Source organism: Mytilus trossulus, chromosome 2 (assembly GCF_036588685.1).
Source record: "Mytilus trossulus isolate FHL-02 chromosome 2, PNRI_Mtr1.1.1.hap1, whole genome shotgun sequence".
Taxonomy (NCBI): domain Eukaryota; kingdom Metazoa; phylum Mollusca; class Bivalvia; order Mytilida; family Mytilidae; genus Mytilus; species Mytilus trossulus.
In genome coordinates this window covers 44775379-44791255 of record NC_086374.1, presented here as the reverse complement: position 1 = coordinate 44791255, position 15877 = coordinate 44775379, and the positions used below count along the sequence as shown (strand labels likewise).

Here is a 15877-nt window from a genome sequence, read left to right as displayed (position 1 = left end):
CATTTAGTTTTATTTGCTATATGATAGTTCCACAAGATATTCTCGATCTTTCACATTTACAATACCCAATATCTGTTATGCTGTTATTTTGATCAAAAGAAATACCAGTTTTGAACATGCTTGAATTTCTGTGGTAGACTGAAATTAGAAATTTTGATACAAAACTATCCTAAAAAAAGATATTTTTATTCACCCAACGACATTCATAGAATATATACCCAACTGCATTCGTTAAATAATTTCATAAATTTTGGGTTGCTGTTGTCATTTCACAATCACTACAAATACGTTTATGAACATAAAATATTGCCAGACTGGTCATACCGTGTTAATCTAAATAACATTTGCAACATCAACTGTTATGTTGTGTTTTTGTTTTAATTTTTTTGTTGCTTAAATGCTTTGCCTATATGTCATTTTGTTTTTCTTTGTTGACATATTTGTTTGTTTTATTGTGATTAAGTTAAACAACGTTGACTACTGTACCACTATTTTTGACAATTTTACCTATTATTTCTGTTTGTTTTGTTCACAATTTGTTAACAATAAAATGGTATTGTATGCGATTGTCACACAGTGAGAGGTACAGCTAGATAAAAGTAATGTTTTAAAACACTATTTTTTGACATAAGGAAAGGCTTGTACTAAGTTAAGAATATGACAGTTGTCACCATTTGTTTGATGTGGTTAAGCATTTCATTTTTCAATTAAAAAGGGACTTTTCGATTTGAGATCCCATAACTTGAAGATAATACAATTTTCCAGAGCCTTCTTTTTCTATCATGATGTTTGATATTCTATGGCGGCTTACAACCATTAAAAAAAAATCAGAAGACGCGTTACATCCAAAATTAAATTATTTCACCATGTTCTAAATGAAGAAATACCAGGTCAGAATATGACCGTTGTTATCCATTCGTGTTATGTGTTTGATATTTTGCTTTTGCCATTTGAAAAGGGACTTTTGGTTTTTAAATTTCCAGGGATTTTTTTATTGTTTTTGCTTACATGAGCATTACGACGGGGGCCACTTATTCTTCTTAGGCCGTGTTCACATTGACCTAAACTCGGTGTTGTGTTAGTGTAACTCACACATAAACTAAACATCATTACGTTCTGATTGATACAACTTAATGTTTACATGTAGTGTAAATCATGTTTTGTCTACATGCAGTCGATAGTCGATGTAGGCCTTGTGTAGGTTAAGTGTACACAAAACTAGGCATTCAGAACTTAATTTTCCAATGTTTATTTAAAAAAGAAGCGATTTTTATATAAAATGGATACTTATAACACTTATTAATAAAGTTCTTTGCAGAAATATTTGTCTAAACTTGATATATTTATTTGTTATAAAAAAAACTGCGTAGCCTTATTTACCCCTTATCAAGACAAACAGGACTCATCCATCATCATTGCCGAACACATACTTCATTTGAAAAGGTCTTCCCGAATCGACTGGACGTACACACTGACAGAAATATTTGCCACTGGTCTTTACTCAAACAACGATTCACTCATAAATGCATTACTGAAAAACGGTGAGGCTAATTGTTTGTTTGTGCAGTATCTCAAGTCCGTTAAAATACAGTTAGAAAAAAAACATAACTCCCTCCTTTTGCTAAATTTCTCTTGGAGAAAAAATACCATTTGAAACAAACAGAAAAGATAGAAATGTAGTGATCCTTAACATCGCAATTCTATTTCTCCGTCTGGTCTGTAAGCAAGCTGATGCAGCCTACGTTTTTAATGCGTAATCGAGACATCTGAGCTAGTGTTTTTTTCTATATTTATTTATTTTTTCTATGGTACCAATTCAATCTTTGACACTATAATGTATGGGCAAACTTTGGATTCAGAATATTTGTTCATTCTAATCATCTGTATGACCCGATTCGTTTTAAATCAAATTGTGATAAAATCACACCCCCCCTTTTTTTAAAGTCTAAAGGTAGTTCCCTAACTGCTAAAAAAGTTGTTCGAAAATTTGAATTCTGTTCTACGTAATGAACAATTAAATGACATATAGTTTACAAGTGTGAACAAAACTTATGTACAGGTAGCTAAACAAGGTGCTTAGATGTGAACAAATTTAATGTGAAACTAGTGTGCATTAAATTAAACCAAATGGGGTTTGTGTTTGCTCAAATTATAGCTTAAGATGTTTTGTGTTTTGTAGATTTGTTTGGCTTTGTTTGGCTAGTATTTGGTTTGCTGTTTTATTTCAAACATTAATTACTGTCGTAATTCTGCAGTGTTTGTTATCTCAAACAGACTTATTACGAATACAATGTAGCTCCTTCATTAATAGAAAAAAATAACGAATGATGTGAATTTTGTTGATATACTGAAAAATAGAAATTAAGGAATTTTCTTTTAATTATTATGAAGGACAAGCACCATCATTGGGAGTAGGTAATATACGGATAACACTGGACAAACAAACGATACGTGTATTTCTGAGGCAGGGAATACAAATAACCATTAAAACAAGAAAATATTAAACGTACTTTTAATAATGTGTAAATTTGTTCTTTTTGCATTTTTAAGGAAAAATGTATGTGAAACGAATTTGAAAGTTAACGTTTTAGTTTGTTAAAGGATTTCCAGAAATATAAACATGTTTCTAGTTTTCAATAATAAAGGGCTATTTTGACGCACGTTGTTGACTTACATTAAGCTGGAGTTTGATAGAGCTTTTAAACCGGTTTTTTTTGGTTATTTTTTTTTCATTATTTTCATGTGAAAAGTGAACCAGATGGCATTAACAGCTAAAATACAATAATATAAAAAATATCATGTGTACTATCATCTAACAAAAAAAAACCAAAAAATCAATGTGTTTTTTAACGACCATTGACTACACACGAAGGTCTTGCTCGGTTGGTATAAAACCATGTGGAAATAATAAAAAAAAAAAACAGAAATTTTAGGTCCATCATTATTTGCTTTTTAATATCCAGCAAAAAATTTAAATATTTTTGTATGAGATACACGGTAAATGTATAAAAAATGTAGAGATACAAAAAAAAAGTGGCATAATAAACTTAATGGTACAAATGCAAGATGTAATGATTTATTCTTATGTCCATGTTTTAAAGAACTCTGGCTCCTTTTGACCATTTGATGCTATATTATTTCGTTGAGGGGCCATAACAATGTCATAATAAACATAATAAATGAAAGGCTTAATGATGAGATACTTACGCCCATGCTTAAAGAAATTCTGACTCCTTCTGACCATTATCTGCTACATTTCCAATACCAGGTATATTAAACCATGTTTCATTCCCACATTTCCCACCAGGAGGATTCTTGTCTTGATCTCAGATCGACAACACCACATGCATGTCTGGATCTGACCCGGTCAGATTTACTGTTATATTGGAGCCAGACAAAACTGTAACCTGTAATGTATTATGAATGTAACTCATAAGAGCATTATTCAAGTGAAATATGTAACTTGTTCTCAGATGTATACTGCTTATGAGGCATTTTTTTTTATATATATAACGAGTAATGCATGCTGCCAATTTCCGTTAAATTAACAAGAAATTAGTGTGTATATAGTTATTTCATGTTACAGAAAAATATTTGATGCCATTTTCAATACAGAATAACTTTTTGGAGTAATTTCGCCATTATATTGAGCGATAACCGTTACAATTTTAGAGAAACATTTAACTGGCAATAGCATGTCTCCTTTATGAAAAAAATTAAATGCAATATAAACTGTAAGGCTTTAAATACGATCAACTAACATAAATTTTAAGAAAAGTGTACTTGTTGGTAGTTTACAAGAATAGTACTTATGTGTTAGTTAGTTTTTTGAAATTTTAGTTCATATCGTACATACATACATACAAAACACATCAGCATCTACCAAACCGATGACGGATTATTTTTTCACGTGAGTAAACTTCGTGTTTGATAAATACGCAACCTCTGGGATAATTGGTGTTGTCTGCCCACAGGTATCTATTTGTACGGCATCGTTCCCTTCACGAACAATAATCGCTCAAGAGCAGTTTTTATAACCACAAGGTTGTCTTTTTACTTGGACCTGTGTATTTTGTGAGATACATTTACTGTTTATTTAGATGATATATAAATATTTTCTAACTTTTTCAAGTAAATGCCTGGTGCTACAGATGGTAAATACTTTAAAAAAATGTTAGTCGTTCACCCTTACTAGTAGATAAAGTTTAGTCTAAAACTTCATTTTGATATAAACATCATCTAAAATTTTTTAAACTTAAAATCAGGTCTTGATAAAAGTTTATTTTATAATATTTATGTGTTTTAATTCAGTTCTGCTCAGACCGTTTTTATTACAGTGACTCCAGTTCCTTTAATAAAAAAGTTTCACATCATTCAGTATCTTTTTTAAGGTAAACAAACTACTAAATAATCTGAAGATAGACTAAAGAGATCTTAACTGACTTAAAACAATTCCCTGAATTTACCAAATTTTATTAGTTTATTTTTTTTAACTGTTCAAAACTAAATAACACTTTCAGTTCAATTCTTTATAATATTTGGCTAACTTTACTCGCATAACATATGGGTAATAGCTGTATCGACTTATGGACAGTCTGTCGCATTTGGGTATACTTTCCGAAACTATTTTCATATACATTTATGATTAAGAAAGGAGCATGAGAATATAAAAACATGCATGTTAAACAATTCATAAAGTAATAAACTGTAGGCTTAAATGGAACATGATCATGCCAGTATGCCAGATTTACAGTTAACACGTTATTCTTATACACCTTATTTCTTTGATTTGATTTTATATAAATATGACTGTTTTGACTTTTATTTATTTGTGAGTGAATTGTTCGAGTTTATACACTAATAAATTCCTTTGAAATAGCGTTTAATCCTTATGATTCTTTGAAATTAGAGATAAGGAATTTATTTTTAACACTCGTTATATAACCTCTTTCACACGTAAATTGTATATAAATAAAGGCAACAAAACTCATAAATCCATGGACAAAAAACAAAATCGGGGTAACAAACTAAAACCGAGGGAAACGCATTAAATATCAGAGGAGAACAACGACACAACACCGAAACGGACCAAGCAACAGACAAAACACCACGAGAATAACAAATATAACATCAAAACCAAATACATAAATTTGGGATAGACAAGTACCGTGCCACGTCTTATCTCAATATCTCAAAAATAAGAGAAAACACAAACGACTCAACGTTAAAATGCAACACAAACAGAAACGAACAATATTATAACAATGGCCATCTTCCTGACTTGGTACAGGACACTTTTAAAGGGGAATAAAAGTGGTGGGTTGAACCTGGTTTTATGGCATGCCAAACCTCGCACTTTAATGGCAAAGTTAAATATTACATTGAAATGACAACATAATATTACAGGACTACAATACAAATAAAAAGGTGAACATATTAGACAAAAAAAGGGTGATTAATAGATAACAAAAAGCATCAGGTTTAAAATCCCATACGCCAAAAACGCGTCTATGTATATGTGTGTCATTGAATTGGCCTGGTGCATGAACATATTTGTTGGTTTATGCAAACATATGTACTCAATGAAATTTTCATGCTGATAAAAATAAACTACAACAACTCTTATTAACATTCAAATGCATGTTTTGTGATAATTATTTTTAAATTCAACGATTAACGCGAATTGATTTTGACATTATCGCCGCCATCTTGTTCACATTGGTTACAAAAAAAAAGTTCGGTCAACATCGTTTATCGAAAAAAAAAAAGAAAAAAAGTCAAGAACAACTAAAAATATTAGAATTATTACAATTTGTAAAAGAGAGGCACAAGATAAAAAAGGATATTTAAACACATAGGTAAAATAAATGAACATACAAAGCCATGGTTAAAAAAGGAAAGACAAATAGCTAAAGACAAACAAAAGTACACACAAAATACCCATAAATAAAGACAACCGTAGTATACCGCTGTTCGAAAATCATAAATCGAGTGCGAGAAAACAAATCCGGGTTACACACTAAAACCATGGGAAACCCATCAACTATAAAAGGAAAACAACAAAACAACAGAATCACTGAAATGAATTAAATATAAGAAAACCACAGACTGAGCAACACGCATCCAATCAAAACTAAGGCTGATATGATATGCTCCAGAAGGGTAAGAGATCCTGCCCCATATCTGTCAACCGACGAATTGTTTATGTTTATACAAAGTCTGGTTAAGTTAGTCACAGTTGTTGGAAAATAGGACGGGGTTATAGTTACGACATTTATAACATATCGGTACACCAACTCGTGCGATGTCGTATGTAATTCAACTTCACCACTTAGAACTATTGGTTAAATGACTTCCTTGTCAGCAGCAACACTCTATCAAGAGCAACTGATTAGTTACCTTTCCTATCTAAATTAATTGATTTAAAAAAAAAAATATGGTCACCTCATCTTTATCCATCTTTCAAGGAAACCAATGCTAAAGGGGTATCCGTTTGTCCAAAGGGATGTTTTAATACGCCACCGTGTCTGGTAATAATAGGGACAGCCACTTTTTGAACGATACCTTATTTTGAGAGTAACATGCTCTCTACACAATAAAAACGCACACATCAATGTTTTTGTGATCTTACGGTTGCTGTTACATGGTAGTATTTACAATAGCTTTTTAAAAAATTCATCAGTCAACCATATTTAAAGAAATTACAAGTAAATGAATTGTTAATATTTTTTTCCAAAATGTAAAGCTTCGAACATACAATAATAAATCAATCGTTACAATAAACTATTTGTTTTGGTAAATTATTGTTATAATTTTAAAATCTTATTAAATACGTGTATTTGCAAATAATTGGGGCTCCAGTACATTAGAGCTGCTTGGAATTACGTTTTCAATCGACCTAGATAGAATGATTAATTCAAATTTTAGGCCAGTTTTAGATAATATAGACAACACTTTGAAAAATGGTCAAAACAGTATCTCACCCCCTATGGATAGATTACCATTTTTTTAAACTTTGGTCATAGCAAAATTAAATCATCTGTTTCTATCTATCCATATATCCAAAGTACAGATGAGAATATTTTACGTAATTTAACAAATAAAATGTATGCTTTTATCTGGGATAATAAACCAGATAAGTTCAAGCGACATCTTGTATGTCAAGATTATTATAAGGGTGGTTTAAAAATGCTAATTTCAAAAGAATTTATACAAGGACTTAACTTACATGGGTAAGACGTCTGTATAACTCGAATTCAAAGTGGGTGAGATTAATCTGTATTGTGAAACATTTTATTGAAATTAGTTATATTGGGCCTTTTAAAATGTCATCAAACAAATTTTGGCAAGAGGTTTTTGATGCTTGGAAAACTCTTAATTAAATTAGAAAACCAAGATGTTTTGATGAAATTCTATAGTATTTTTCATGGGAGGAAGAAAACTTTAAAATTGGTAGTTTTAGAGTCTACCATAAAAATTGGGCAAATGCTGGAATTTGGACAGTGCAAGATTTGTTAGATGACCAGGGCACAGTTATGTCATTTCAAACTTTCCAACAATTATATCAATTTAGGCCAAATATTTTACATTATTATGAAAATAGCACACTCGCTCAACGTGTAGTTAAACACGATCAATATTGAACTTAAGGAGAGAAAAAAATCATGCAATATTACCTTATAATATAAGTACTAAGTATCTTTTTTTAATTAAAAAAAGGTTCAAAGAACATGTTCTAAGTATTGAATGAAAAATATGTTACATTTATTGCAAAGAAATATGACGGGTATTAACTGGGGAAAAATACGCACTTCGTGACCAAAATATACTAAAAGCTCTAAGCTTTGCTGGTTCCAATATAGAATTATCCATAGAATTTCGGGAACTAATTCACATTCGAGCGTCACTGATGAGTCTTTTGTAGACGAAACGCGCGACTGGCGTATATACAAAATTTAGTCCTGGTATCTATAATGAGTTTATTCACTACTTTACAAGATGAAAATAAATAGTAAAAACATATGCACATTTTGTAAAGAAGGACCAGAGACCATAGAACATTTATTTTGGAGCTGTCTGATGGTCGCCAGTCTCTGGCATGCACTAAAAATCCGGATTTGTGACACGACAAATATTGAACTGTCTTTGAATATTATGATTTTTTTCATTTGGTATCTTCCAAAATATTAAATTAAATTTTGTTAAAAACAAGATTATTCTACTTTCATGTAGATAAAAAACTATTTAAAGGAACACTTGAACTTAGAAAAATTCATTCTATTTAAAAAAAAAACTCCCTGTAGAGGAATGTAACAAATACTGGAATCCCTTGGCCCTATCATAGAATACATAATATATGTTAAAATTTGATTGAAACACCACTTCTGTATTTTGCAAGAAAAACATAAGATTTCATAATATATATTCAATTGTTGTTTTATTATTTAATACTTCCTTTGTGTGAAAATGCCATTCTGTATACCTTTGTTCATACATGTTGTGCTAGTCTATTCGTTACAATAAAAATTCATTATAAAACAAAATACTTTGGTAAAAAGGAACAAAAGAAAATCATTGAAATAAAACATTTTTTCCATGCAATTTTATCATTTACCTCCGGAAATACCAAACTTCGTTTACTGATGGCTGAAAAATTGGTTGAAACGTTGCTTTGAAAACATCATAGAGTAGCAACTTCAATTTATTTTACACAGACTGGATATCTCTATAGAACTCGTATAGTTACATGTATGCAGCTACATCGAAAGGTTTTAGAGAAAAATTTCAAAGGAACTAATTGATATGCAGTAAAGATTTACCGTTTTAAAATTAAGTTATTAAGCAATTCAAACGGACCTTTTCACGATTTTGTACGCTGAATGAAAATATATTGAGAAGACTGCAATACTTGTGAGGAAATTTATACGAAATTTTCGTTTAATTGTATACATAAACGAATAATGTGTCTGAGGACACGAATCCCCATGCTCAACTATAAATAAAAAGAGGCATGAATCCAGGACAATCTATGAACGGTTAATGACTAAGTGACCAAATCAGAACCCTGCCTGTTTGTTATAGTTCTTAACTTAGAATATGAGTTTCATAGAATATGGATGTTAACTCACAATGTGGAAACTGAATAAAAACAATTTGCTATTTTAAGGAAGGTTATAACTATCACATGGTATATAGCTCACTGACCAAACTCGGAAGTATGGTTTCTATCATTGTGTATCATTTCATAGCATTTAGACGAGGAAAACGTAAGTTAGAGCGCGGCATCGAAACTGGAACGAACGAACGTACGGACTGACGGAGAGACAAAAGGACAAAAGAACGGACACACAGTCAAAGGTAAAACATATTGTCTCACAGCCTACTGTCTGTGCATAAAAATTATTAAAATTTATTCACAGATAAATTCTTAATCAGAATTGATTTTTTAAACCAGAAAAGACACAAATTGTAGTTGTTATATTCACTGATAGGCAATATCTATATACTTAAAGTTCACATGACAAGAAAATAGGGATATATTCGAAAACATAAGATGTGGAGTCCAATAATCTCCATGATAAAGAAGATATGCTTATGCTAATATCACTGCAAAATAAATATTAATCTACAATAAGTGGTTCCCATTAACTGACCTTACCACAACAAAATACATTGTTGACACTGCAACAGCCGAACAGCATACATATATTTCGCTTTTTGATTCCTGTATATTACCTAATTATAATGTGTTTCTCGTCCGTCCATTTTAGTAAGACACTGACTTCAAACAATTGACAGGCAAACGTTTATTTAACAAAAACTTTGAAAACATATACTTTAGAATAAAGGATACCTAGTACTCTTCATCGTTGCATTTTATTTTCCTTTATCACTGGTGTACTCGAGTGTCACTAATAATACTTCCGTAGTTAAAACGCACGTCTGTGGTTAAAATTTTCAATCCTGTTACATATATATCTATATATATATGATGAAATTATAAAAATGACTCAAAAAATTTAAATCATATTAATGTGATTTGAAAGGAGTTCGAAATTTATTTCATACCAATTGATATATGAAACATACAGACACATCTATTACGATCTTACGATTTATCTGCATCAAATGTGAGTATATCAAAAAGAAGCCTACGGGCAAAGTATATAGCATAAGATTCGAGCGTCACTATTGAGACTTTTGTAGACGAAACGCGCGTCTGACATATATATACTAAATTTAGTCCTGGTATCTATGATGAGTTTATTTACAACAACTGGGTCGATGCCACTGCTGGTGGAGATTTATTTCCCCGAGGGTATCACAAGCCCAGTAGTCAGCACTTTTTGTGCTGACATGAATTGTCATTGATATTGTTATATTTATAAATATACTATTTTCAAATTTATGATTTTTTTTAAAATACTCAGGCTTTTCTACCTCAGGCATAGATTACCTTAGCTGTATTTGGCAATACTTTTAGAAACTTCAACGTCGTATTTTATTTGTCTTTTTTGGATTTGAGCGTCACTGATGAGTCTTTTGTAGACTGGCGAATATACTAAATTTAGTCCTGGTATCTATGATGAGTACATTTATCTACAATGTTGGTATGATTTTTTAGTAGCGTGTTTTTTTAATTATCAATTTATGTTGTCACTGTGTTATTCATTTACAATTTTTGGCATTTTTTCATATACTTTTTTAATGTAAAGAAATAAAAAAAGCAATCTTTTAATTTTAGTTTTCTATCTTAGATTGTTTTACATTGTAATTTCGGAGCCTTTTATAGCTGACTAATTTTTATTAGCTTTGCTCATTGTTGAAAACCGTACCGTGATCTACAGTTGTTAATTTCTGTGTCTTTTTTGTTTCTTGTGAATAGCTGTTTTATCAACAAACATACTACATTTTCTTTTTTATATTTTGTAAGGTATTAAGATATAAGCCGTCATTGTGAACTGTAATATTACATGATTTTTTTTGTCACAAGAAAGAAGACGGACATGCAGACATACATATTTTTTATATTATGAAAACACTTTTCACCCATTTTATGTGCTTTCAAACAAATGTACATCTATTTCAAAAGGATGGGTACGATCAAATTTCAAAAAACAAAAGAGAAAAATGCATTATTTTTCCTACTTCTTTGTTCAAGATTAACATAAGGCATGTGTATTCAAAAACAAAATCTGTGACCCATTTACTGTAACTTTACTATAATAATGGCTATATTTTGTTCATTTAGTTTTATTTGCTATATGATGGTTCCACAGGTTATTATCGATTTCTCACATTTACAATACCCGATATCTTTTATGGTGTTATTTTGCTCAAAAGAAATACCAGCTTTGAACATGCTTGCATTCTGTGGTAAACTGAAATTAAAAATATTAAACAAAACTACATTCGGTTACTTTAGGTTTCATTTCTGTGAATATTGACAATGCAATTTTCAATAGGAACTCCTTTTACGGCTAAAACTGTACCACTTTTACTTAGAAGGTTTGAAAAAAATCTTATCCTAGAATTGAAAGTTCATATGCACTTTAATTTTCAACTTTGTACTTGTTTGGCTTTATAAATATTTTGATATGGGCGTCACTGATGAGTCTCATGTAGACGGAACGCGCGTCTGGCGTACGAAATTGTAATCCTGGTACCTTTGATAACTATAATATGCCCTGAACATTTCAGAGTTTAAACTAACACAAATTTTCGTAACTACCCCTACCTCGAATGAAAGGTTACCACATGTTTCAATGTAAACAAAATGCACATGTATATTTACTGGTAACATTCACAAGTTATGTCTCTATGAGATGGAACACAGAGTGCATAACTGGGAACCAGTATGTAATCAAACTGAATTTTCTATGAATATTCTAGATCTCCCTAAAAGAGGCGTAGTTTGAGAAACAGCTGTATTTACAAAGTGCAGCCTACAGATAACATGTCCTATCACCTTTCTTATTCACCAAACTGCATCAGTAGAATATCTTCATTTATTGTCGTTTGCTGTTGTTATTTCACATTGGTTGAAACGATTTATTCACATTTTGGTTTTGGTAATGATTTATACTGAGAATAGGTATATATAAAATAGCTTCAAGATTGTGTCAAATTGTTTATCTATATTTGAAAATTCTAAAATTTTAGTAGAATCATATTTAAAAAATTCTTTCTCATCCAGAAAATTAAAATAAATTAAGATATAAACACAAAGAGCCTTTGCATATTAAAATAAAGAATACAATGAAGTGCAGTTGTTTGGTGTAAACGACTTCAAAATATAAGTCAACTATCAAATGCCATCGTGGTATAAATGTTACTGTTCCACATGCGTATTTCAACATAAACATGTTTTGACTTTGTATATAAAAATCAAAACCCGATTAAAAAAAAAGACCAATAATACAACCAAACATAAAAAATAAGAGCTATGCATCAGCGGGATATAAACATATTTTTTTAAATTTTATAACAGTAGATATTTAAGTTCCAATTTACAATTGTTATTATCAGCGGGGACAAACAGGCGATCAATATGTTATTGACCTATCGACAGTAATAGAATAAACGGTGTAGAGTTTTAGAACATAGATGAGCACTCCAAAAACTGATATCGTGATAATCGTGACAAAAATGTTTGAATATCAAATACCTTATAAAAAAGGTTAACAAAAATAACATCCAATGATACCTTGACGGTATTTTTTCAAGTTATAAAAGAGGATGACTGCCAAATATTTTAACCTTCACTTGTTGCGTATCTAGATTTATTCAATCTTACCTTCAATAACTCAACTGATTTGATCATATTGTGATAGGAAATTTCGTAAATAAATGAAAAAAAAAATAACGTCATCATAAAGTTCCTAATTTAGGGAGAAGATTTTTGATAAAACTGAAGTGTATGCTCCACTGATGGGTAGATAATGTATTTAATAATATGTTGGAAAGGTGGATCAGAACGAGAGTTAGAAAATAAATGCTGCATAACCTCAATTGTTTTACCATAGGACTGAAAAATATCGGGCCAGTGAAGGACAAATCGAAGCTACAGTGTTTGACCCTATATCTATTACATAGATATCGAAACACCAAGTTTAACATTTCGTAATATAATTAAAATGCAGTGATGAATCGCAATAATCAAACTATTTATTCGGAAGATACTTTTTTCAAATATTTTTAAACTTCACAAATAACACACGATAGTATTTAAATTCAGTTAATATGTTTTTACGTTCTGTAATATTAGATAACGTGTTAAAGTATTTTTTTATTTGTCTTTGTAAAGTATAACCTTTACTGTTTAGTTCATTGCTGTTAATATTCTGTTGTCGTGGCTAGGTACATTCCGCCGTTACAATATAATCATTTTTTGAATTTTTGTTTTTCATTTTTGCTGATGTGTTTTGTCTATATGCCATTTTGTTTTTCTTTGTTGAGATATTTTATCATTTTAAAAGTGAATAAAATTAATAACGTTTACTGCTGTACCCATCTTTTTGACATTGTTACCTGTTATGACTGTTTGTTTTGTTCACAAATGATTGCCAATATAATGGAATTTTATCCAACTGTCATAGAAGTGAAAGGTATATCTAGCTTTAAACGAGGTTTTAATCCACCATTGTCGACATAAAGGAATGTCTGTACTAAGTCAGAAATATGACAGTTGTCATTCATTTGTTTTGGTGTTTTGTGCTGATTACAAACATAGTAAAAAAGAGTAAAAAGGTTGTAAAATTCACCTCATCCCTTCGAAAAATATACGGACGCCATTACGAGTTGGTTGTCCTTTAAGATACATCTGTTTCCAATTGTTGGACACAAAAGATTTCACCCTTTATATGAAATAAAGGGTAGAAATAATGTAGAATTTTTTTTTTAAAAGTGCTATAATAAACTAAATAATACAAATGGAAGATGCAATGATGAGATACTAACGTCCATGTTTTGAAGAATTCTGACTCCTTCTGACCATTATCTGCAACATTTCCAAGACCAGGTATATTAAACCATGTTGCATTCCCACAAATCCCGCCAGGAGGATTCTTGTCTTGGTCTAATATCGACAACACAACATGCATGTCTGGCTCTGGCCCTGTCAAATTGACTGTTATATTTGAACCAGACAATACTGTGACCTGTAATTAATGACACACGTAACTCAAAAACACAAACGAGTATTATTCAAGTGGAATATGTGCTCATATTTATACATTAATTTTGATATATAACCGGTTAATAAATTCTGTAAATTTTAGTTAAATGAACAAGAAAATTAGTTTTTACTAATTGGATGTTATAGAAAAAAACTTAAGCCATTTCCAATGCAGAATAAATCATTGAAATAGTCTCGCCATGCAATTGCTCGATAACCATTATAACATGCACAATATTAAAGAAACACTTAACTGACAATAGCATGTCTCGAAAAAGAAAAGATTTGAATGAAATATAATCTTTAAGGCTTTGAATACGATCAAATACTATAAAATTGTAAGAAAAGATTACTTATAGGTATTTACAAGAATAATACTTATTTGTCAGTTACCTTTCTAAAAGTTTAGTTCACAGCGTTTATGCATACAAAACATAATGAAATACTATATAAAGAACCGGCTCAGATTGTCATTAGCGTTCGTACAACTGTCGCAATCGTAAATAAACATGACACAACAGTGTTAATAGTTTACTCACGATAAAAAATAATCCGTCATCTGTTTGGTGCATGCTCATGTGTTTTTCCGAAGTGTTTGATAAATACGTAACTTCTGGGATAAATGATGTTGTCTGCCCGCATGTATCTATTTGTACGGCGTCATTCCCTTCACGAACAATAATCGCACAAGAGCAGTTTTTAAAGCCACAAAGTTGTCTTTTTACTTGGACCTGTGTATTTTATGAGATACATTTACTAACAAAGTGATATGGAAATAAACTGTCGAAGTAAATTTTCTAACGTTTATTCAAAAAGAAGGATTGATATGTATTCAGTAGTGTCACAGTGAATAATAAACACCAACACAATTGTATTCGTTAGTATTAACCATCAGTTATAATGTTCTACATTTGATATTTCCATCTAAGATTCTCTTAATTTTACGATTGGAAATTGGAACCACGTTCTATACTTCTCAGATGCATCAGAGGATGTAATGAGTAACATTTATTAAGATACATTTAATTGGCAAAATTGTTTCTTCTTATTTGTTACTGAAACATACATATTGCGTGACATCAAAATTATAACTAGGAACAGATAAAGTCGAGGTTCTTGACGTAATGTTTGCTTCAGTGATACTTGATATAAAAGAAAATTCCGTAAAACTATGGTAAGTTAATGCTAGGTTCTATTATACTTACCTCAATCGTGGGTGTAGAATTTGTTTTGTAAAGTTCTAAATATGAATATGCTGAGGCATCTAGTGTCCTATTAAAAAGAGAAAAAGAGAGGCAATAGAGTTACATTTTCTTTGTCTTTAAAAAGAAAAGAAATGCAATCTATTTTTTTCTATAGAATAAAAAAGAATAAACCACAAATAAAGTTGATTTAGCAAACAGTGATAGTAAATTACAATTTGAAATGACTGTTAGTCCTGCATGTAGGATCATGTTCCTTTCGTATTTCCTTACTTAAGTCTTTTTAAAATGAGTCGGAGAGAGGTTAGTGAGTTTATGTAAAACAACTCGTACATGGTTATTCCAAATTATATTAGATATCTATTTCAACCCTTCAACTGGCTATGCAATGTACTACATGAAGAATCATCATAAAATTGAGAATGGAAATGGGATATATGTCAAAGAGCAAAAACAACCAACATAAGTTAACAAATGGGTCCTTAACACAACGAAATAA

The 15877-nt window shown here is 30.6% G+C and overlaps 1 protein-coding gene across 2 annotated transcripts in view; it reads right to left on the bottom strand.

Annotated features, from left to right (window-relative positions):
* Positions 1-3967: 3967 nt before the first annotated feature.
* The window catches only part of LOC134705164 (uncharacterized), a 32114-nt gene continuing 20204 nt past the window's right edge, over positions 3968-15877 (bottom strand). Inside the window, exons 13-16 of one of the 2 annotated variants that reach the window (XM_063563916.1) lie at positions 15382-15448; positions 14716-14907; positions 13960-14159; positions 11252-11381 (exon numbers count right to left, since the gene is read on the bottom strand). In XM_063563916.1, coding sequence (XP_063419986.1) covers positions 11261-11381; positions 13960-14159; positions 14716-14907; positions 15382-15448 — 580 coding nt within the window. In that variant the 3' untranslated portion in view covers positions 11252-11260. Of the gene's footprint in view, positions 4064-11251; positions 11382-13959; positions 14160-14715; positions 14908-15381; positions 15449-15877 lie in introns of those variants that run through there. The other variant, XM_063563917.1, reaches the window with a different exon arrangement.